At 47.9% G+C, this 24558-nt stretch overlaps 1 protein-coding gene across 2 annotated transcripts in view; it reads right to left on the bottom strand.

Annotated features, from left to right (window-relative positions):
• SLC12A6 (solute carrier family 12 member 6) overlaps positions 1-16805 on the bottom strand; it is a 94664-nt gene extending 77859 nt beyond the window's left edge. For both annotated transcript variants that reach the window (XM_077461115.1, XM_077461116.1), the window contains exons 1-2: positions 16367-16805; positions 11155-11427 (exon numbers count right to left, since the gene is read on the bottom strand). In XM_077461115.1, the coding sequence (XP_077317241.1) occupies positions 11155-11389 (235 nt within the window). In that variant the 5' untranslated portion in view covers positions 11390-11427; positions 16367-16805. The remainder of the gene's footprint in view (positions 1-11154; positions 11428-16366) is intronic.
• Positions 16806-24558: the final 7753 nt, after the last annotated feature.

The following is a 24558-nucleotide window of genomic DNA, read 5'->3' as shown; positions in this document are numbered from 1 at the left end:
CCAAGATGGCTGCACCCAGCAGCAGTCTCAGGGTATTTGGAGATCTACACAAGGGTGGCTTTAACAGGTAAATAAAATGCATGAAATATATATAAATACATTTAAAGGCACATTTAATTTTATGGCTAGAGTGCTGTTGAAGTGATTGGTATTGCAACAGGGTCTCTTTAAATGTTAATATCAAAACCCAAACACCTAAAGCAAATACATTGTTGCACATGATCCTTTAATGTCAAAAGTGTTTTTGGTTTTTATTCATTTCCTGCTTTTAAGGGTTTTTAAGGGTTAAAACAGGCTCTTAATGTGACATAACTCCTCCCAGCCCCATGTCAACCGCCCTCTGAAATGCGATCCACCGCTGATCATTGCCTAAAGGAGTGGTAAGGGCTGCAACGTGCGTAAACTAGACAGATGCTCCAATACAAGCTAAGCAAAACAAAATATACTTCACAATAATAAACCTTGTGACAATGTGGGCTGCTCAATAAGCTGATGTGTCTGATAAGAGAAGTACAATGTCACATTTTCAAGATATGATACATTGTATAAGTGCATTTTATTATGATGGGTTGGCACAGTGGTGTAGTGGGTAGCACTTTCAGCCAACAGCAAAAAGGGTCACTGGTTCAAATCCCAACCACGACACCATCTGCCTGGTGTTTGCATGTTCTCCCTGTGCCTGTGTGGGTTTCCTCTGGGAACTCCGGTTTCCTCCCACACTCTAAAGGCACGCTGGTAGGTTAATCAGATCCTGTCTAAATTGGCTCTAGTATGTATGAATGTGTGTTAGGGACCTTAGGTTGTAAGCTCCTTGAGGGTAGGGACTGTGAATGTACAATGTATATGTAAAGCACTGTGTAAATTGACAGCGCTATATAAGTAACTGAAATAAATAAATTATGCACACTGCTGCTTTTTCTCACCACTAAAAGCTTATTCAGCAGTTGGAACTTAGAGGCTGGAGAATTTCATAAAACTGAATGCCAAGAATTCAGCCACTGTGTTAGATGTACTGGCATATTATGAGTTAAAGCGGAGTTCCACCCATATTTTCATCTTTGCATTAATCGCTACAATCCCGCAAGTTTAAACAACATTGGGTGTTTTTTTGTTTTTTTTAAGCTCTGTTTACCTTGTTGCTAGGGTGTCTTCTTCTTTATTCCTCTTTCGGCACCGCATCGAGGTACATCATATCTTGCAAAATCAGGGACAGTTGGGAGTTATGCATAACTATCACTACACTCTGGGGCTCTGACAGGAGAGGCATCCGTCTTCTTACACACAGCAACTTTGCCCACCCCTCCCCTCTGCTGTCCATTCACATAAGCCTTTGTATTTTGTGAAAGAGTTTGCATAATACAAAGCGCTCTGTGATTGGGCAGCAGGAGGAGAGGGGTAGGCACAGAGGCTGCATGTTACTCTGTAGCTGAAGGTGCTGAGACCAGAAGGTCCAGTGTCAGAGCTCCAGCAACATAGCGATAGCTATCCATCTGGCGAGCCATAAAACTCCAAGAAGTAAATTTAATAGATACGTCCAAAAGGTGTGTAAACCCTCGTGTTTTTTCCCCTTAATGTGTCCTATGCATTAAGGTGAAAAAACACCTGGCAGTGACCGGCCCCCCCATTTTACTTACCTGAACCCTGGAACTTGACCCGGCATGGATGCGCTATCTCTCTGCCCGGGGTTCTCGGCTCTTGATTGGATAGATTGAGAGCAGCGCAGCCACTGGCTCCTGCTGCTGTCAATCAAATCCTGTGACACTGCACCAGGGGGCAGGGCAGTCTCATACATTCGGCGGCTACGGATGCCAAATGCTGGACTCAGGAGCGTGCCCGCTAGGTAACCCCCTTGGGAGAGGGCTTCTCCTAGGGGGTTATCTAATAAGAGGAGGAATACATTCTACAGGGAATTGCGGACAGGAAGGCAAGTGTATTTTAACCACTTGAGACCCGCGCTATAGCCGAATGACGGCTACAGCACGGACCTCCTTTGCCGGGACTACGTCTATTGACGTCGTCCCGTGCACGAGCGGCCTGCACGCCCCCTGAGGGGCACACGCGGCGCGCTCTGTGATCAGCGAGTCTATGAGACTCGCCTGATCACTGACCCGAGCAAGGGGTCGATCCCGACCCCTTATCACGTGATCAGCTGTCAGCCAATGACAGCTGATCCTGTGATACAACGGGGCCGGTAATCGGCTATTATTCCTCCTCACGCTGACAGCGCGAGGAGAAAAAAAAGAGCCGATCACCGGCGGCCGTGATCGGGACATCAGTCAGCCCTGCCAGTGCCCACCTGCCCCCTGCCAGTGCCCACCTGCCCCCTGCCAGTGCCACCTCAATAAAAAATAAGTGCCCCCGTCAGTGCCACCCAGCAGTGCCCATAGTGCCACCCAGCAGTGCCCACAGTGCCACCCAGCAGTGCCACCCAGCAGTGACCACAGTGCCACCCAGCAGTGCCCACAATCTGCCTCAACAAAGGTGCTGCACCCCAGTGCCACATATCCGTGCCCATCAGTGTCATCTACCAGTGCCCGTCAGTGCCGCCCATCAGTGCCCAGCAGTGCCACCTATCAAAGCCACCTATCAGTGCCACCTATCAGTGCCCATCAGTCCCATCCCATCTATCAGTGGTACCTATCAGTGCCCCTTAGTGCCTCCCATCCGTGCCACTCATCCATGCCATCTTATCTGTGCCCATCTTTGCCCATCAGTGCCACCTTATCTGTGCCCATCCGTGCCGCCTTATCTGTGCCTATTAGTGCCGCCTTAACTATGCCTATCAGTGCCCAGCAGTGCAGCCTATCAGTGCCCACCAGTGCAGCCTATCAGTGCCCACCAATGCAACCTATCAGTGCCCACCAGTGCAGCCTATCAGTGCCGCCTCATCAGTGCACTTCAATGAAGGAGAAAAATGGCCTGTTTGCAAAATTTTATAACAAACTATTAAACATGATTTTTTTTTTTTTGCATCTTTTTTGGTTTGTTTAGCAAAAAATAAAACTCCCAGCTGGAATTAAATACCACCAAAAGAAAGCTCTATTTGTGGGAAAAAATGATAAAAATTTCATTTGGGTACAGTGTTGTATGCCCGCACAATTGTCATTCAAAGTGCATCAGCGCTGAAAGCTGAAAATTGGTCTGGGACTGAGGGGGGTTTAAGTGCCCAGGAAGCAAGTGGTTAATGAATGTCTCTTCCGCAATAAAGGTCCCGTCTGTTTGCATTTTTTTTAACTCTTTAATTACCTAGTTTGACACAGATATCTCTTACTTGCTGTCAGGGTCTGTTCACACCAGCCCACATGATAAAATGCATGCATGCTAGTGTAGGTGGTGTAGGAACAGTGAGAGGCAGTGTGATGCGTTATTAAACCAAATTACGCATAGCACTGTTTATTTTAAGGTAACTTTATTGAAGTGCCACTAAATGATACCTCATTCAAGCCTATGCACGTAATTCATTGGAAGGCACTGTAGTGCGGTGTGGTGTACATTACGTACATTTGCTGCACGTCTGCATTTTAGTGTACTGCACTGCAACCCAGCTAAATGCAAAGCGTTGGTGGGAACAGGGCACATTTGTTTTTTCTTTATGCCCTTGATTTGAGCCTGTGCTGACCTTTTGCGGCTCAACTGGCATAGTGTGACTGAGCATTCAGTCATTCCCTGCATAAAAAGAATTTATTGCACGTGATTACTCTCCTGCAAATTAAATATAGATCTGCTTGCGTGCCCTAATGTTATAATAAAAAGCGCAAGGAAACCACGTGGAGAACATCAGTTATAGATATGTAAGCAGTGTTGTTTGCATTGCTAATGCAGAAATCAAAGCATTTTTCTGTATCGCAGTAAATGTGTAAATAACTCTCTGTTTTCTTCAGTGTGCATGAGGCTTAAAGCCCCATACACACTATCAGACTTTCTGCTGATTTTTTCCTTCAGACTTACCAAAACCATATAATATGAGGTCAAACCTTACGAGTTTCAATTTGTATGCAATCAGGCACAAATGTTCTCGGAAATTCTGACAACAAGTTTTGTTGTCTGAAAATTTGAGAACCAGCTCTCAAACATTTGTTGTCGGAAATTCCGAAAGCAAATGTCCGATGGAGAATACACACGGTAGGATTTTCCGACAACAAGCTCACATCAAACATTTGTTGTCGGAAATTCCGATCGTGTGTACGTGGCATTATACTTACTGTGGAATGTAAGGGGTTAATTCTCTGCATTGTGTAAAAAGGCTGTTTGAGCCTATCTTATCTCATCCTCCCCTTCTTCCACTGTCCCCAATCCATCTCCTGATAGAAGAGAGCCTTGGGGGCACTTTGCACTTAATCAGCTTGGTGTGTAGGGTTAGAGGTTTTTTTTTCTTGGGAGGGTGCATGTGATCAGCACAGGGCCGATCGGCACTGTCCAGACAGAGGGTCAGGGGTCATATCGCCTCATAGGACAGTCACGGGAGAATGAAAACTCCTCCTACAAGCTAGTGCTAGTGGTCGGCCAGACACTGATAGAAGTCACAAGACTGCTATATACTGCTGATGAGAAAAAGTATTTAGCAGTTTATATTTACTAAAATAGTTGCATTTCCATTTTCTGTGTACTGTGGGAGACCAGATATAGTGAATGCAGGGTCCTGGGTTTAGTAACACTTTAAATGTGGTGTCCGCATTTGTTTTCTTTTGACTTCTGCTGCTGTCAATCAAATGCTGTGAAGAGGTAGTGGGGGGCGGGGCTAAGCCCCACTGTGTGTGTCAATGGACAGCTCTGGAGTGAGCGTGCACCATGTGTTGCTATAGCAAACAATTTGCAATGGGAACAAAGAAGAGGAGGAGCCAAGATCATCGGCAGGGGAGCCAAGAAGAGGAGGTTTTGGGACGCTCTGTGCAGTGAATATAACATATTCGTTATTTTAATTTGAAAAAAATAGACTTTAGCAACATTTTAGGCACATTATCGATCTTTACTGGCAAATCGGACATGAAATATCAACATCTGCAAAACCTTTCTTTCCATTTTATCTTTTGTTGGAATCATAGTATATGGTTCATTGAGTGCTAGAGTGCCCTGGTTGCCATGTCACGGTTTTCTATGTTTTGTTTTTCTATTCTTCTTTTGATATTGGTTGTTTTTGTGTGTATTTTCTTTTACAATGTTGTGATATTTAAGCGTGGGTATGCCCAATAGGCTTTGTTTTATATGACTTTAACAACAAATCAATAAATAGAATTTTCAATATATATATATATGCACACACACACACATACAGTGGATATAAAAAGTCTACACACCCCTAAAATATTCATCTTTTGTGATGTCAAAAAATGAGACAAATATAAATAATTTCAGAACTTTTTCCACCTTTTAATGTGACTTATAAACTGTACAACTCATGCCGCGTACACACGACCGGACTTTCCGGCAGACTAGGTCCGACAGTCTTCCCGACTGACTTTTGGCGGGACTTGCCCACACACGAACGGACTAAGTCAGTTCGAAAGTCTGTCCCTTTTGAACGTGATGACTAAAAAAATGTTCAATAGCCACTAGCTAATAGCTTCCCTTGCTTCATATTTGGTCGTATCGGACCAACATACAGACGAACGATTTTCCCGATAGCAATTGAGTCCGTCGGACAGATTTGAAACATGTTCTATTTCTAGGTCTGTAAAACGATCGGATTAGCCCACACACGATCGGAATGTCCGACGGACTGTTTCCGTCGGACCTAGTCTGCCGAAAAGTCCGGTCATGTGTACGCAGCATCATTTGAACAACAAACTGAAATCTTTTAGGTGGATGGAACTAAAAATAAAAAACTAGAATACTATGGTTGCATAAGTGTGCACACCCTTAAACTAATACTTTGTTGAAGCACTTTTTGATTTTATTACAGCACACACCTTTTGGGTATGAGTCTATCAGCATGGCACATCTTGACTTGGCAATATTTGCCACTCTTCTTTGCAAAAAACATTCCAAATCTGTCAGATTGCGAGGGGATCGCCTGTGCACAGCCCTCTTCAGATCACCTCACAGATTTTCAATGGGATTCAAGTCTGGACCATTCCAAAACTTTAATCTTCTTCTGGTAAAGCCATTCCTTTGTTGATTTGGATGTATGCTTTGGGTCGTTTTCATGATGAAAGATGAAGTTCCTCTTCATGTTCAGCTTTCTATCAGAAGCCTGAAGGTTTTGTGTCAATATTGACTGCTATTTGGAGCTGCTCATAATTCCCTCTACCTTGACTAATGCTGCATACGCACGACCGGACTTTCCAGCAGAAAAGGTTCTGACTGAATCATTTCATTGGATATTCCGATCGTGTGTGGGCTTCATCTAACTTTTTTCTTCAAAAATTCTCACGGACCTAGAAATAGAACATGTTTTAAATCTTTCCGACTGAATCAATTCCTATCGGGAAAACCGTTCGTCTGTATGCTATCCCGACGGACCAAATATGACACAAGGGCAGCTATTGGCTATGGAACATCCTTTTCTAGTCCAGTCGTACGTCACCCCGTCCGAAACGAATGGACTTTGGTGTGATTGTGTGTAGGCAAGTCCATTCGGTCGGAACTCTGTCGGAAACTCCATCAGAGTTTATTCTGATGGAAAGTCCGGTCATGTGTATGCAGCATAAGGCTCCTGTTCCAGCTGAAGAAAAACAACCCCAAAGCATGATGCTGCCCCCACCATGCTTCAATGTGGGTATGGTGTTATTTTGGTCATGTGCAGTGTTGTTTTTGCGTCAAATATATCTTTTGGAATTATAGCCAAAAAGTTCAACCATGACCTTGACCATAACACATTTTCCCACATGGTTTTTGGGAGACTTCAGATGTGTTTTTGCTAAATTTATCTGGGTTTTGATGTTTTTCTTCGTAAGAAAAGACAAAAAATTTCGCTGCTCTACCCAATAGTCCAGACATATGAAGAATAAGAGGAGGTTGTTGTCACATGTACCACACAGCCAGTACTTGCCAAATATTCCTGCAGCTCCTTTAATGTTGCTGGCCAGCTTTCTTCTTGTCCTTTCATAAATGGAGGGATATACAGTTCTTTGTAAGGTCACTGCTGTGTCATATTTTCTCCACTTGATGATGACTGTCTTCACTGTGTCCCATGGTATAGCTAATGCCTTGGAAATTCTTTTGTACTCTTGACTGATACCTTTTAACAATGAGATCACTCTGATGCTTTGGAAACTCTTTGCGAACCATGACTTTTGCTGTAGGATATGACTAAGAAAATTTCAGGGAAGATTTACTAGAACAGCTGAACTTTATTTGGGGTTAAAGAGGGATTCCACCTACAAAAAAATATTAAAAGCCAGCAGCTATAAATACTACAGCTGCTGACTTTTAATAAATGGACACTCACCTGTCCCAGGGCGGCCGAGACCGATCGATCGCTCGGCTGCTGCCACCGCCATTCTCGGTGAGGGAATCAGGAAGTGAATCGTTACGGCTTCACTTCCCGGTTCCCTACTGTGCATGCGCGAGTCGCACTGCGCAATGGGAATGGTCCGCGCTGTCTCTGGGACCCGTGTGTCCCAGCAGACAGCACACCGGGACAGGAAACAGCATAGACTCCCGTGGGAGTCTATGCCCGAAAGTGGATGCAAATACCTGTCTTAGACAGGTATCTCCACCCCCCTCCCCCCTGAAAGGTGCCAACTGTGACACCGGAGGGGGGCAGGGTTCCGATGAGTGGAAGTTCAACTTTAGGATGGAACCCCGCTTTAATCAGAGGCACTTTAAATGACAGCAGGTGTGTACTGACTCCTATTAAACATGAGTTTGAATGTGATTGCTTCATTTTGAACACAGCTACATCGCCAGTTATAACAGGGTGTGCACACTTATACAACCACATTATTTTATTTTTTTATTTTTACTTCCCCCTCTAAAAGATTTCAGTTTGTTTTTCAATTGAGTTGTACAGTTTATAGGTCACATTAACCACTTAACAACCGAATGATGGCTACAGCATGGTCGGATAACCCTGGGTGGGCATACTGTGACGTCTTCCCAAAATCCCACTCCTGTGCCCCCTGAGGCGTGCAATGAGAGTGCCCATGCTTGCCGCGTTCTCGTGGACCAGGCGAATCATGGATCAGGGTAAAGGTAAAGGGCAAAAACCTGCGGCACTTTATCACGTGATTGCTCCATTCAATGATGGAGCGATCACTGTCAACAAACTGGCGTTATGTCTGGTTCTCTCCGCTGCTCACACCGATCATATGAGCACAGTAAGGAGAAGCTGCAGTGTGAGGCTGCGTGAGTTTTTTTCTTTCCTATTCCAAGTGCCCAGCAGTGCCCATCTGTGCCCCAGAAGTGCACATTTGCGCCACAGCAGTGCTCTACAGTACCCCATCAGTGCACTTCAGCATCAAACAGTGCCACATCTGTGCACATCTGTGCCCCATCAGTGCTCTACAGTGCCCTATCAGTGCCCTATTAGTGCCATGTCAGTGCCCAGCAATGCCCCATCAGTACCACATCAGTGCCCAGCAATGCCCTATCAGTGCACATCTGATGTTGAGCCTCTGTATGTGGCCAGGCTGTGTAAAAGTCCCACATATGTGATATCGCCATACTCAGGAGAAGTAGCAGAATGTGTTTTGGGGTGTAATTGTAAGTATGAATATGCCATGTGAGAGAAATAGAGAGAAATAACCTGCTAATATGACAATTTTGTGAAAAAAAAAAATCTTCATTTTGCAAAGAATTGTGTGAAAAAATTACAACTTAAAAAAACTCACCATTCCTCTTACTAAATACCTTGGACTGTCTAATTTACAAAAAGGGGTCATTTGGGGGGGTATTTGTACTTTTCTGCCTTGTTAGGCCTCTTTCACACTGCCGCAACTTGAAAGACGTGTGATTTTACCACGATTTTGCGACCGCAATTTTGACACGACTTCAGGGAATGCCTGTGTAAACTTGAGGTCTATGGACATCAACTTGCATCAAAGTCAGGCCAAAGTAGTACAGGGACTACTTTGAAGTCGATGCGACTTGAAGTCACACAGATATGAATGGTTATCATTGGAAATCATTAGGTACAACTTGTGATGCGACTCTGATGTCCAAAGTTGCAGGAAAATTCGCACAAGTGTGAAAGGGGCCTTAGTGTCTTAAGAAATGAGATTGACCACAGCGGATGACGGCCTATTTTCAATGATTGGCACCACAGCTTGTAGAGTTTATAACTTTCACAAAGACCAAAGAATATACACTGATTTTGGTTATTTTTACCAAAGATATGTAGCACTATAAATTTTGGACAGAATTTATGAAGAAAAATTACTAATTTGCTAAATTCTATAAAAGAAACGAAGAAAAATTTTTTTTTTTTTGCAAAAGTTTTAGTCTTTTTTATTCATAGCGCAAAAAAATAAAAAACCCAATGATGATTAACCACTTAAGGACCGAGCCTCTTTTTCAGATTTGGTGTTTACATGTTTAAAACATTTTGTTTTGCTAGAAAATTACTTAGAACCCCCAAACATTTTATATTGTTTTTTTTTCTAACACCCTAGAGAATAAAATGGCAGTCATTGAAATACTTTTTTTCACACCGTATTTGCGCAGCGGTCTTACAAGCGCACTTTTTTTGGAAAAAATTCACTTTTTTGAATAAAAAAATAAGACAACAGTAAAATTAGCCCAATTTTTTATTTTTTAATTGTGAAAGATAATGGTACGTCGAGTAAATTGATACCCAACATGTCACGCTTCAAAATTGCGCCCGCTCGTGGAATGGCGTCAAACTTTTAGCCTCAAAAATCTCCATAAGCGACATTTAAAAAATTCTACAGGTTGCATTTTTTTGCATTACAGAAAAGGAATTATTGCTCTCGCTCTACCGATCACTGCGATACCTCACATGTGTGGTTTTGACCACCGTTTTCGTATGCGCTCGCTTCTGTGCACAAGCTCGTCGTGACGGGGTGTTTTTAAAAACCTTTTTTTTTTCATATTTATTTTAATTGATTTTATTTATTTTTACACTGTTTAAAAAAAAAAAAAATGGATCACTTTTATTCCTATTACAAGGAATGTAAACATCCCTTGTAATAGAAAAAAAACATGACAGGTCCTCTTAAATATGAGATCTGGGGTCAAAAAGTCCTCAGATCTCATATTTGGACTAAAATGCAACACGCTATGAATAAAAAAGACCAAAACTTTTGCAAAAAAAATAAAAAAAATTCTTCGTTTCTTTTATAGAATTTAGCAAATTAGTAATTTTTCTTCATAAATTCTGTCCAAAATTTTAAAAAAATATACCTTTAAGAGGTATGGGCGGAAGTGACGTTTTGACATCGCTTCCGCCCTCCTATGGTATAGAGACGAGTGGGGGCCATCTTAGCCTCACTTGTCTCCATACCTAGCTAGCAGAAGGACCCGATCGCCTCCGCCGCTACCGACGGCTCCGGTAAGCGGCGGAAGGTGTGGGAGGGTGGCGGGAGGGGGGTGGCACCTCTCCCGCCGCCGATAGCGGTGATCTTGCGGCGAATCCGCAGCAGAGACCACCGTTGTCGTACAGACGACCGGCGCCTGAAGAGATGGATATCTCGGTTGTGGCAGCAGCTGCTGCCGTTACCGAGATATCCCTCTTCAAAAATAGGACGTACATTGGCGTGCGCTGGTCGTTAAGTGGTTAAATACCACCAAAAAGAAAGATCTATTTGTGTGGAAAAAGGGACAAAAATTTCATATAGGTACGGTGTTGCATGACTGAGTAATTGTCATCAAAGTGTGAGAGCACTGAAATGTGAAAATTGGCCTGGTTAGGAAGGGGGTTTAAGTGGCCAGTGGTCAAGTGGTTAAAGGTGGAAAAAGTTCTGAAATAATTTATCTTTGTCTTTTTTTTTTACATCACAGAAACCTGACAGGGGTGTGTAGACCTTTTATATCTGTGTGTGTGTGTGTGTATGTATATATATATACACATACTGTATCTGCATCTGGCCAAAAGCCAAAGACAATTTCCTAAGTACAATATGCTTGTATCTGTGTCAGATTACCTTATATCCACTCAGGATGTTTAATTTACTAAATTTATATTTTTAACATGTAGTCAAATTACTATTTGCTATATGATTCCTTTGTGTCTCATTGCTTCATATTGTGGCTTACCTTCACCACTGTCCATTGGGTTTGTTGTCCTCTCACTATTTGGATCCACAGCAGTGGTGGCTAAAGAGCTATCACTGTACACATCACTTCGACTAGCATCACGAACGCTGTCCCTTGAGCTGAATCGGACCCGAGAAGAGGAGCTGAGATCTGGACTGGTATCCGATACACCACCTAGATCATCCATCTTGGTCGGGGTTACAGTAAACCTCACTGACGCCATTTTGGGAGGCATTGGCGCCAACTCCTCGCTGTTTGCGGCCACCTTTCCACCTAAACAAGTGATATATAAAGATGTTATTAAAGGCTATATATGAAATCAATAAATGCAGCCTTTCTCAACCATTTTGTCCAGAGGAACCCTTGAAATAATCTTCAGGTCTCAATAAATCCCTGCTAAAAACCAATTAATTGTGGTTCAGAAAGAAAACTGTCATTTCAATTTGTGGCCATTAGAAACAATTCCCCCCTTACAATGGTGGTCAGATTGCCACCTTTACAGACACCTAAAAAGAACACTGGTGTCATACAATTGGTTCTGCCACGTTGCGTTGGATCCTGGAGCGATCTAGACACCATCATATGGAAGGTTAATCAGCCACCACTCCAAAAAACTCTAGCAACCTGTGGCAGTAACCTACAATTTCCATGGAACCCTGGTTGACAATGAATTAATAAATGTAATTAAATTATATAATTGTCATAAACAAATGAGCACAATAAATCTAATGAAAAGGTATCATTTTCAGAATCACAAATGAATCACTTCCAACATTAAAGCAAACTACCACCTAACATCAGCCTTGGGAAAAATGCCTGCAAAAATAAATGTATTAGGGGTCAGAGCAACAAACTGCCCTTACGTTGGTACCCATTGGGATGAATGCCACCCTTCCATACAGCTAAAAAGATTGTTGGTGTCATACAACTGGCTCTGTCAAGTTAATTTGGTCCTGAAACTACCCAGGCAGAATTAGATGGGAGGTCAATAAGCCACAGCTTGGTAGACCCCTCAAAACCTCTGGAGAAATGCCTTCAATAATCAAACTATTAGGGGCCAGAGGAACAAATGCTCCTTACATTGGTATCCAGTGGGAAGAATGCCATCCTTACATACAGCTAAAATGATTGTTGGTGTCATACAACTGGCTCTGTTAAAGGGGTTGTAAAGGTTCGTTTTTTTTTTTTCTACATAGGTTCCTCTAAGCTAGTACATTGTTGGTTCACTTACCTTTTCCTTCGATTTCCCTTCTAAATGTTTTTTTTCTTTGTCTGAATATCTCACTTCCTGTTTCTCCTCAGTAAACTTCACACCATCATCCGAGCGGTGTTTAGTCAGCCAGAACAGCTTACTGAGGAGGAACAGCAAGTGAGAAATTCAGACAAAGAAAACAAAGAAAAAAAACATTTATAAGGGAAATCGAAGGAAAAGGTAAGTGAATCAACAATGCACTAGCTTATAGGAACCTATTTAGAAAATAAAAAACGAACCTTTACAACCCCTTTAAGTGTGTTGGTTCTGGAACTACCCAGGCAGCATCAAATGGGAGCTCAATAAGCCACAGCTTGGTGAATCGTGGGCAACCTCTAGAGGAACCCTAGTTGAGAATGGCAGGATAAATCTAATAAAAAGGTATAATTTTCAGAATCATGCCCAACATTAATGCAAGCTACCACCCAACATCTGTCTTGGGGAAAATGCCTGAAAAAATCAATTTATTAAGGGGCAGAGGAGTAAATTCCCCTTAGCCCTTGTACACACGGTCGGACATTCCGACAACAAAATCCGTCCGATTTTTGTTTGAAACTGGTGTTGCATACACACGGTAGGACAAAGTTGTCGGAAAATCCGATCGTTCAGAACGTGATGACGTTTGTTCGTTGCGACGGGACAACGTTGCGGCTAGTAGCCAATAGCTTTGGTCTCGTAATTTGATCTGAGCATGCGTGGCACTTTGTCCGATCGGAATTCTCTACAAACGATCGGACAAAGTCCGATCGGACCATGTTGTCGGAAAATTTTATATCCAGCTTTCAAACTTTGTTGGTCAGACATTCCGATGGAAAAAGTCTGATGGAGCCCACACACGGTTGGATTATCCGACAACACGATCCGATCTGACATTGTCCGTCGAAATTTCCTACCATGTGTACAAGGGCTAACACTGGTATCTAGTGGGAAGAATGCCTCCCTTACAGAGGTGCTTGCTCAGAGAGCTATCCTTACAAACAGCTAACAAGGTCATTGGTGTCATGCAACTGGCTTTGCCAAAGTGGCTTTGGTCCTAGAACTATCCAAACATCATCAGATGGGAGGTCAATCAGCCACAAGTCAAGGAACCCCTGGGAGAAACCCTACAGTTCCATGCAGTGTTTATTTAGTTGACAAAAGTATTTTCGTTGACACAATTACCACTATTTTAGTAAACTAAAATATGTCTAAAACAATTGAGATGATTGAAATGCAACTAAAATAATTGAGATGGCTCAAATACGTCTAAAACTAAAATGGCATTTTAGTTAAAAGACTATGATTAAAACTAAATCAAAATGACATCAAAAATAACACTGGTTATATATCACAATGGCTAAATCTGTGCCTGTAGTGCATGTTTAAACCTTAAAGGGGTTGTAAACCCTTGTGTTGAAAAAACTTCTGTCACTGAGCAGCGCCCCAGCTCCCCCATTTTACTCATCTGAGCCCGTTTGTTCCCACACCGGAGATGCATACACCCTCTCTGCCCGCTGTCTCGGCTCTTGATTGGATAGATTGATAGCAGCGCCGCCATTAGCTCCCGCTGCTGTCAATCAAATCCAATGACGCAGGCGCCAGAGCCGAGTCCACCTTTCTGTGTCTATGGACGCAAAAGCTGGACTCCGGAGCACACCCCCACACAGGTAACCCCAAGGAGAGCGTTTCTCCTAGGTGGTTTCCCGTTGCAGGTTGGAGCTACTAGTGCCGCCGGGGGACCCCAGAAGGGGAGGATCGGGGCCACTCTGTGCAAAACTAACTGCACAGTGGAGGTAAGTATGACATTTTTTTTTTTTTATAAAAACACGAGGGTTTAGTAACCCTTTAAAGTGATTGTAAAGTCTTGTTTTTTTTCCTATAAAATAACAAACATGTTGTACTTACCTGCTCTGTGTAGTGGGTTTGCACAGAACAACCCAAATCCTCCTCTTCTTGGGTCCCTCTTCAGCACTCCTGGCCCCTCCCTTTTGTTGCGTGCCCACACAGCAAGCAGCTTGCTATGGGGGCATCTGAGTCAAGTCACAGCTCCCTGTGTCCATCCAGACATGGAGCCCTGACCCGGCCCTGCCCCCTCTCTCCCCTAATTGGCTAGCTGACTTTGATTGACAGGGGGAGCTAATGGCGCTACTGCTGTGTCTCAGCCAATCAGGAGGGAGAATCTCTGATGGCTGAGACACTTGTGGACATCGCTGGACAGAGAGGGACCTCAGGTAAGTGTTGTTATTTGAATGCATAAAATGCATTAAAGCAGAGTTCCAGTTGTTTTTAAGTTTATTAAAAGTCAGTAGCTACAAAAAAGTGTAGCTGCTGACTTTTAATAAACAGACACTTACCTGTCCAATGGTATAGTGATGCGGACGCTTGAACCCTTACTTCTCTCCACGGTGCCATCATTGCAAGTGTGGGCACCCTGCTGTGACATCTTGTGGTGAGTCGTACCTTGCTCTCCTAGTGGCCAGGAAATATTCTGGGACCTGTGATGTGTCCCAGAAGATTGCAGAGAGGGAGGAGCCGGCTAGGGGGAGAGGAGGAGTTATCTAGGCGGAGGAAGAATGAAGTGGGACAGGATGTACCTGTCAAAACCAGGTACCCACTCCCCCCCCACTCCCAAAAAAATGACATGCCAAATGTGGCATGTAAGGGGGCGAGGAGTGCTTAAAGCAGAAGTTCCACTTTTGGGTGGAACTCTGCTTTAAGATAAAAAAACCTTCTGACTTTACAGTCCCTTTAATACAATAAATAATAACATTACATTTTTACTGCAAGAGTATATAATTATCTTGGCATTTCTATAGAGAAAAGCTTAAATAATGCATTACAATTTAACTAAACCCATTCGATTTTAGTTGACTAAAATGTACTGGAGATTTTAGCTGACTAAAATACAACTAAAACGATTCAGATGACTAAAATACAGCTAAAAATTAAAAATTAAAATGAAATTTTAGTCAAAAGACAAATGCCGCGTACACACGATTGGACTTTCCGACAACAAAATCCTGGATTTTTTTTTCCCACGGATGTTGGCTCAAACTTGCCTTGCACACACACGGTCACACAAATATTGTCGGAAATTCCAGTCGGCAAGGACGCAGTGACGTACAAGACGTACGGCGAGCCGAGAAAAATGAAGTTCAACTGCCAGTGCTGCTCTTCTGCTTGATTACGAGCATGAGTGGAATTTTGTGCGTCGGAATTGTGTACACACGATCGGAATTTACGGATTTTGTTGTCGGGAAAATTTGAGATCCAAGAAATTCCGACAACAAATGTCCGATGAAGCCTACACATGGTCGGAATTTCCAACAACAAGCTCCCATTGAATATTTGTTGTGGGAAATTCCGACAACAAATATCCGATGGAGCCTACACATGGTCGGAATTTCCAACAACAAGCTCCCATTGAACATTTGTTGTGGGAAATTCCGACAACAAATATCCGATGGAGCCTACACATGGTCGGAATTTCCAACAACAAGCTCCCATTGAACATTTGTTGTCGGAAATTTCGACCATGGGTACGGGGCATATGACTAAAACTAAACTGGAATTTCATGTCAAAAATGAAGTGGTTCCATAGAAGCCTGGTTGAGAACGGCTGAAAACATGTAATTCAATGGTATCACATAATGACAAATGAACCCTTTCCAACATAAAGAGGAAACTAAGACGTAACGTCAACCTTAACCACATTAGGCTAATACGAAGAGTACCCATATCATATATATATATAGTTATATTTCTATATATAGATATATATCTATATATAGATATGTCATTGCCAAACAGGTCTTTAGTGGACAACCACCAAAGACATAAGCTAACCTTACTCGAAAGAAAGACGAGTCCAGCCTACAAGAAGCCACCATAGAACATTAAAGAAGAAAAGCGGTTTCTGGACAGGCGGAGAGCTGAAGAAAAGAAAGAAAAGCCATAAACAAGACAACAAAAATGTATTACCCCAAAAGAAAGCGAAAAAGGGAAGTTGTTGGGGCGGAAGCACCAAGAGCCCAGCTTTATCCAGGAATCAGAAGAGTGAAGAAGATGAAGAGGAGACCAATCCAGCCTGGAGCAGTGATGAAGGATGACAATAAAGTCCCATAGAAGAGGGGCAGCCAATGAGAAGAAGACTTGTCTCTATTTTGATATATGAAGGAAGGGGGTGTCCAGTATATTAGAAGGTAAGGGGGGCGTGTATAGAAATACACTAAGAAGGGGATTAGTAGACAGGCAATGAAGGAGGGTGACAGGGACGGGAGGAGTGGAAACCCCCCGGGGGTTGTCAGGAGGAAAGGAACAATACAATAACACCAGGCAGGGGAGCAGCTGCAGAGACGGACGCGCGCATGCCCGCTTTTCTATGCATAAAATGCTGGACGGAGCCGGTGCAGGAGAAGTGCGTGGGCGCGCCTGTTAGAAATAATGATAGGGGAGCGCGCTTCGCTAGTCAAACGTGGTCGTGTCCGCGCAGGTCGGGGGCGCGCTCAGCTGGTGTACCGTAAAGCGGCTTCGTTCGGAGTGGGGGGTTCCCGGATGGAGGAGAGGATGAGGCTCCCTTCTGTAGAGCTGCTTGCTGAGTAGGTTGTGTCAGCGAGAGATAAATGGTGCCTGAGGAAGGACAGGAAGTGGGCTGTCAGTGAAATGATACTTCTTCTGGTCTATGAGCAGACACAAAGGGAAATGCTCCAACACAAGACAGCAGATGGAGGGTGTGGAGCCTTGGCCTGTGCACAAGACACTGTTTAATGTGCAGCTCCAGTGTGCACACAAATCCTTCTGTACATGTGAATGGTGTAAATAAGCTGGCTCTGATGAGGTCTGCCCACCTTTGGCTGCTGCAGGCTTGTTCTATATCTTTACTCAGGGAGCCCTCTCTTGTCAGCGCTGAGCAGGGCTTTATTTTAAGAGAATAGCTACAGAAACTCCCAGCCTTCTGAAGCTCCCATCATACAGACTGTTGAGCACCACCCCCTACACGCCCCTGAGCACCGTCCCTTGTCTCCGCCCCATACCTACCTCTGAGTACCATCACTTGTCTTCATCCCCTGCCCACCTCAAAACACTATCCCTTGTCTCCGCCCCATACCTACCTCTGAGCACCGTCCCCTGTCTCCACTCCCTACCCACCTCTGAGCACCGTCCCTTGTCTCCACCCCCCCTACCCGCCCCTGAGCACGTCCCTTCTCTCCGCCCCATACCTACCTCTGAGCACCATCACTTGTCTTCATCCCCTGCCCCCCTTAAAACACTACCCCTTGTCTCCACTCCCTACCCACCTCCGAGCACCGTCCCCTGTCTCCACTCCCTACCCACCTCTGAGCACCGTCTCTTGTCTCCACCCCCTACCCGCCCCTGAGCACCGTCCCTTGTCTCCGCCCCATACCTACCTCCGAGCACCGTCTCCTGTCTCCACTCCCTACCCACCTCTGAGCACCGTCCCTTGTCTCCACCCCCTACCCGCCCCTGAGCACCGTCCCTTGTCTCCGCCCCATACCTACCTCTGAGTACCATCACTTGTCTTCATCCCCTGCCCACCTCAAAACACTATCCCTTGTCTCCGCCCCATACCTACCTCTGAGCACCGTCCCCTGTCTCCACTCCCTACCCACCTCTGAGCACCGTCCCTTGTCTCCACCCCCTACCCGCCCCTGAGCACCGTCCCTTGTCTCCGCCCCATACCTACCTCTGAGCACCATCACTTGTCTTCATCCCCTGCCCACCTCAAAACACTACCCCTTGTCTCCACTTCCTACCCACCTCCGAGCTCTGTCCCTTGTCTCCACTCCCTACCCACCTCTGAGCACCGTCTCTTGTCTCCACCCCCTACCCGCCCCTGAGCACCGTCCCTTGTCTCCGCCCCATACCTACCTCCGAGCACCGTCTCCTGTCTCCACTCCCTACCCACCTCTGAGCACCGTCCCTTGTCTCCACCCCCTACCCGCCCCTGAGCACCGTCCCTTGTCTCCGCCCCATACCTACCTCTGAGCAGCATCACTTGTCTTCATCCCATGCCCACCTCAAAACACTACCCCTTGTCTCCACTCCCTACCCACCTCCGAGCACCGTCCCCTGTCTCCACTCCCTACCCACCTCTGAGCACCGTCCCTTGTCTCCACCCCATACCTACCTCTGAGCACCGTCCCCTGTCTCCACTCCCTACCCACCTCTAAGCACCGTCCCTTATCTCCACCCCCTACCCGCCCCTGAGCACCGTCCCTTGTCTCCGCCCCATACCTACCTCTGAGCACCATCACTTGTCTTCATCCCCTGCCCACCTCAAAACACTACCTCTTGTCTCCACTTCCTACCCACCTCCGAGCTCTGTCCCTTGTCTCCACTCCCTACCCACCTCTGAGCACCGTCTCTTGTCTCCACCCCCTACCCGCCCCTGAGCACCGTCCCTTGTCTCCGCCCCATACCTACCTCTGAGCACCGTCTCCTGTCTCCACTCCCTACCCACCTCTGAGCACCGTCCCTTGTCTCCACCCCCTACCCGCCCCTGAGCACCGTCCCTTGTCTCCGCCCCATACCTACCTCTGAGCAGCATCACTTGTCTTCATCCCATGCCCACCTCAAAACACTACCCCTTGTCTCCACTCCCTACCCACCTCCGAGCACCGTCCCCTGTCTCCACTCCCTACCCACCTCTGAGCACCGTCCCTTGTCTCCACCCCATACCTACCTCTGAGTACCGTCCCCTGTCTCCACTCCCTACCCACCTCTGAGCACCGTCCCTTATCTCCACCCCCTACCCGCCCCTGAGCACCGTCCCTTGTCTCCGCCCCATACCTACCTCTGAGCAGCATCACTTGTCTTCATCCCATGCCCACCTCAAAACACTACCCCTTGTCTCCACTCCCTACCCACCTCCGAGCACCGACCCCTGTCTCCACTCCCTACCCACCTCTGAGCACCGTCCCTTGTCTCCACCCCATACCTACCTCTGAGCACCGTCCCCTGTCTCCACTCCCTACCCACCTCTGAGCACCGTCCTTTGTCTCCACCCCCTACCCGCCCCTGAGCACCGTCACTTGTCTCTGCCCCATACCTACCTCTGAGCAGCATCACTTGTCTTCATCCCAAGCCCACCTCAAAACACTACCCCTTGTCTCCACTCCCTACCCACCTCTGAGCACTGTCCCCTGTCTCCACTCCCTACCCACCCCTGAGCACCGTCCCTTGTCTCCACCCCATACCCGCCCCTGAGCACCGTCCCTTGTCTCCGCCCCATACCTACCTCTGAGCACCATCACTTGTCTTCATCCCCTGCCCACCTCAAAACACCACCCCTTGTCTCCACTCCCTACCCACCTCTGAGCTCTGTCCCTTGTCTCCACCCCCTACCCACCTCTGAGCACCGTCTCTTGTCTCCACCCCCTACCCACCCCTGAGAACCATCCCTTGTCTCCGCCCCATACCTACCTCTGAGCACCGTCCCCTGTCTCCACTCCCTACCCACCTCTGAGCACCGTCCCTTGTCTCCACCCCCTACCCGCCCCTGAGCACCGTCCCTTGTCTCCGCCCCATACCTACCTCTGAGCAGCATCACTTGTCTTCATCCCATGCCCACCTCAAAACACTACCCCTTGTCTCCACTCCCTACCCACCTCCGAGCACCGTCCCCTGTCTCCACTCCCTACCCACCTCTGAGCACCGTCCCTTGTCTCCACCCCATACCCGCCCCTGAGCACCGTCCCTTGTCTCCGCCCCATACCTATCTCTGAGCACCATCACTTGTTTTCATCCCCTGCCCACCTCAAAACACTACCCCTTGTCTCCACTCCCTACCCACCTCCGAGCTCTGTTCCTTGTCTCCACTCCCTACCCACCTCTGAGCATCGTCTCTTGTCTCCACCCCCTACCCGCCCCTGAGCACCGTCCCTTATCTCCGCCCTATACCTACCTCTGAGCACCATCACTTGTCTTCATCCCCTGCCCACCTCAAAACACTACCCCTTGTCTCCACTCCCTACCCACCTCCGAGCTCTGTCCCTTGTCTCCACTCCCTACCCACCTCTGAGCACCATCTCTTGTCTCCACCCCCTACCCGCCCCTGAGCACCGTCCCTTGTCTCTGCCCCATACCTACCTCTGAGCACCGTCCCCTGTCTCCACTCCCTACCCACCTCTGAGCACCGTCCCTTGTCTCCACCTCCTACACGCCACTGAGCACCGTCCCTTGTCTCCACCCCATACCTACCTCTGAGCACCATCACTGTCTTCATCCCCTGCCCACCTCAAAACACTACCCCTTGTCTCCACTCCCTACCCACCTCCGAGCACCGTCCCCTGTCTCTACTCCCTACCCACCTCTGAGCACCGTCCCTTGTCTCCACCCCCTACCCGCCCCTGAGCACCGTCCCTTGTCTCCGCCCCATACCTACCTCTGAGCACCATCACTTATCTTCATCCCCTGCCCACCTCAAAACACTACCCTTTGTCTCCACTCCCTACCCACCTCCGAGCACCGTCCCCTGTCTCCACTCCCTACCCACCTCTGAGCACTGTCCCTTGTCTCCACCCCCTACCCGCCCCTGAGCACCGTCCCTTGTCTCCGCCCCATACCTACTTCTGAGCACCGTCCCCTGTCTCCACTCCCTACCCACCTCTGAGCACCATCCCTTGTCTCCACCCCCTACCCACCCCTGAGCACCGTCCCTTGTCTCTGTCCCATACCTACCTCTGAGCACCGCCCTTTGTCTCCACTCCCTACCCACCCCTGAGCACCGTCCCTTGTCTCCACCCCCATACCATAGTTGCCAACATTGTAAAAAAAAATTGGGACACTTTTTTGGTAGTAGGCGGAGTTGTGTTATAATTAGGGGGCAGGGCATGCGGTTATAGGTGTGGCATAGGAAAAGGATAAAATGCGGAGCGCGTCGCAGCAAAGTATGGGCGTGGTTTACGTAAATTAGTGGTTGTGGCTTACATGGGGCGTAGCTCAAAGGGGTGTGGTTAGTGGCTGAGATGAATGCGGGATGGAAAGGGAAAGAGGGTGGAGGGATGGAGGGACAGCAGCCCCCCGATCCTACACCACAATAGCAATGTGTTTTCCAGAGTTTGACAATCAGCAGATAAAGATACTCCAAATACCTGGTGTTAGCGCTTCAATCATCCCGGCGCCATGATTGTTATGGTGTCAGGATGATTGAAGCGCATTATTTCTATTATTACATTGTAATATGAAATTAAATCATTCAACTCACCATAATGCAGAATCAGTGGGAGCCATGAGCACGTCACTAGCCACGTTGCCTGCCACCAGATGCCATCAGAGCAGCCCTCCTCACATCTGGTGTCCATCAGAGCAGCCTTGCTCACATCTGGTGTCCATCAGAGCAGCCTTCCTCACATCTGGTGTCCATCAGCGGAGCCCCTCCTAACATCTGGTGCCCCTCTGACATCCAGACTCTGATTGCGCCCCTCTGACATCCAGACTCTGACTGCGCCCCTCTGACATCCAGACTCACTGGCGCCCCCCTGACATCCAGACTCACTGGCACCCCCTCTGACATTCAGACTCACTGGCACCCCTCTGACATGACATCCCATCCACAGACTGTCCCCCTCTGACATCCCATCCACAGACTGGCCCCCGACATACCACTGGCCCCCGACATCCCGTTGTTCACGTTGCGGCGTGGAGACTAACTTTCAACTGTGGCGCCACCCACTGCACTTCACACACACACACTGGCAGCAGGGGTGGGCAGCGCCACAGGTTCTCTATTGAAGACCAGCTTCAGCCGCGGGCCTCTAGCGGCCGGCGGTGAAAAACTGGAAATTAGAATTTCCCGGGACAAACCAAATTTCCCGGGACAAAATTAATTCGGGACAAATGTCCTAATCCCGGGAAATTCTGGACCGTTGGCAACTATGCCATACCTACCTCTGAGCACCATCACTTGTCTCCACTCCCTACCCACCTCCGAGCTCCATCCCTTGTCTCCATCCCATACCCACCCCTGAGCACCGTCCCCTGTCTCCACTCCCTACCCACCCCTGAGCACCATCCCTTGTCTCCACTCCCTTCCCACCTCCGAGCACCGTCCCCTGCTCCACTCCCTACCCACCTCTGAGCACCATCCCTTGTCTCCACTCCCTTCCCACCTCCGAGCACCGTCCCTTGTCTCCACTCCCTACCCACCTCCGAGCACAGTCCCTTGTCTCCACTCCCTACCCACCTCCGAGCACCGTCCCTTGTCTCCACTCCCTACCCACCCCTGAGCACCGTCCCTTGTCTCCGCCCCATACCTACCTCTAAACACCATCACTTGTCTTCATCCCCTGCCCACCTCAAAACACTACCCCTTGTCTCCACTCCCTACCCACCTCCGAGCACCTTCCCTTGTCTCCACTTCCTATCCACCTCCGAGCACCGCTTGTCTCCACCCCCTACCTACCTCCAAACACCGTCCCTTGTTTCCACCCCCTATCCACCTTCAAGCACCGTCCCTTGTCTCAACCCACTACTCACCTCTGAGCACCGTACCTTGCTTTCATCCCCTGTTCACCTTCAAGCACCATCCCTTGTCTCCACCCCATACCCATCTCCAAGCACCGTCCTTTGTCTCCATCCCCTCCTCACCTCTGAGCACCGGTCCTTTGTCTGCACCCCATACCCAGCTCCGAGCAGCATCCCTTGGTTCCACCTCTATCCACCTTCAAGCACTGTCCCTTGGTTTCACCCCCTAGCCTCCTTCAAGCACCATTCCTTGTCTCCACTCCATACCAACCTCAGAGCACCGTCCCTTGTCATCACTCCATACCCACTTCCGAGCTCTGTCCCTTGTCTCCGCCCCATACCCACTTTCAAGCACTTTTCCTTGTCTCCACCCCATACCACCCTCCAAGTACCGTCCCTTGTTTCCGCCCCATACCCACCTCCAAGAACTGTCTCCTCCCCATATCCAAGTCCGAGCCCTGTCCCCTGTCTCCACCGCCTACCCATCTCTGAGCACCATCCCTCGTCTCTGAGCACCGTCCCTTGTCTTTGCCCCATACCCACCTACAAGCACTGTCCCTTGTCTCCACCCCATACCCACCTCCGAGCACCGTCCCTTGTCTACACCCCATATCCACCTCCAAGCACAGTTTCCACCTCCGAGCACTGTCCCCTGTCTACACCCCCTACCCATCCCTGAGTACCATCCCTTGTCTCTGTCCCATACCCACCTCCAAGTACCATCCCTTGTGTACGCCCCATACCCACCTCCAAGTACCATCCCTTGTCTCCACCCCATATCCACCTCCAAGCACTGTCCCCTGTCTCCACCCCATACCCACCTCGGAGCACCGTCCCTTGTCTTTATCCCCTACCCACCTCAAAGCACCGCCCCCTGCCTCCATCCCATGCCCACCTTCGAGCACTGACCCTTGTTTCCGCCCCATACCAACCTCCGAGCACCGTCACTTGTCTTCACCCCCTGCCCACCTCTGAGCACCGTCCCTTGTTTCCACTCCCTCCCACCTCCGAGCACCATTCCTTGTCTCCACCCCTACTCACCCCTGAGCACCGTCCCTTGCTTTCATACCCTATCCACCTTTAAGCACCATCTCTTATCTACACCCCATACCCAGCTCTGAGCACCATCATATCCACCTTTGAGCACTGTCCCTTGTCTCCACCCCCTACCCACCTCAGAGCACCATACCTTGTCTCCACCCCATACCTACCTCTGAGCACCATCCCTTGTCTTGACCCCCTACCCACCTCAAAACACCATCCCTTGTCTCCACTCCATACCCCCCTCCGAGCACTTTCCCTTGTCTCCACCCCTTACGCACCTCCGAGCACCATCCCTTGTGTCTGCCCCATACCCACCTCCAAGCACTGTCCATTGTCTCCACTCCATACCCACACCTCTGAGCGCCGGCCCTTTGTCTGCACCCCATACCCACCTCTATCCACCTTCAAGCACTGTCACTTGGTTTCACCCCCTAGCCTCCTTCAAGCACCATTCCTTGTCTCCACTCCATACCAACCTCAGAGCACCGTCCCTTGTCATCACCCCATACCCACCTCAAACCTCTTTCCCTTGTCTCCACCCCATGCCCACTTTCGAGCACTGTTCCTTGTCTCCACCCCATACCACCCTCCAAGTACCGTTCCTTGTCTCCGCCCCATACCCACCTCCAAGAACTATCTCCTCC

This window comes from Lithobates pipiens, unplaced genomic scaffold (genome assembly GCF_037356315.1).
Source record: "Lithobates pipiens isolate NorthernLeopardFrog02 unplaced genomic scaffold, aLitPip1_a1.2 Scaffold_3, whole genome shotgun sequence".
NCBI classification, from domain to species: domain Eukaryota; kingdom Metazoa; phylum Chordata; class Amphibia; order Anura; family Ranidae; genus Lithobates; species Lithobates pipiens.
The sequence above is the reverse complement of the archived record's forward strand: the minus strand, read 5'-3'. Positions and strand labels throughout refer to the sequence as shown.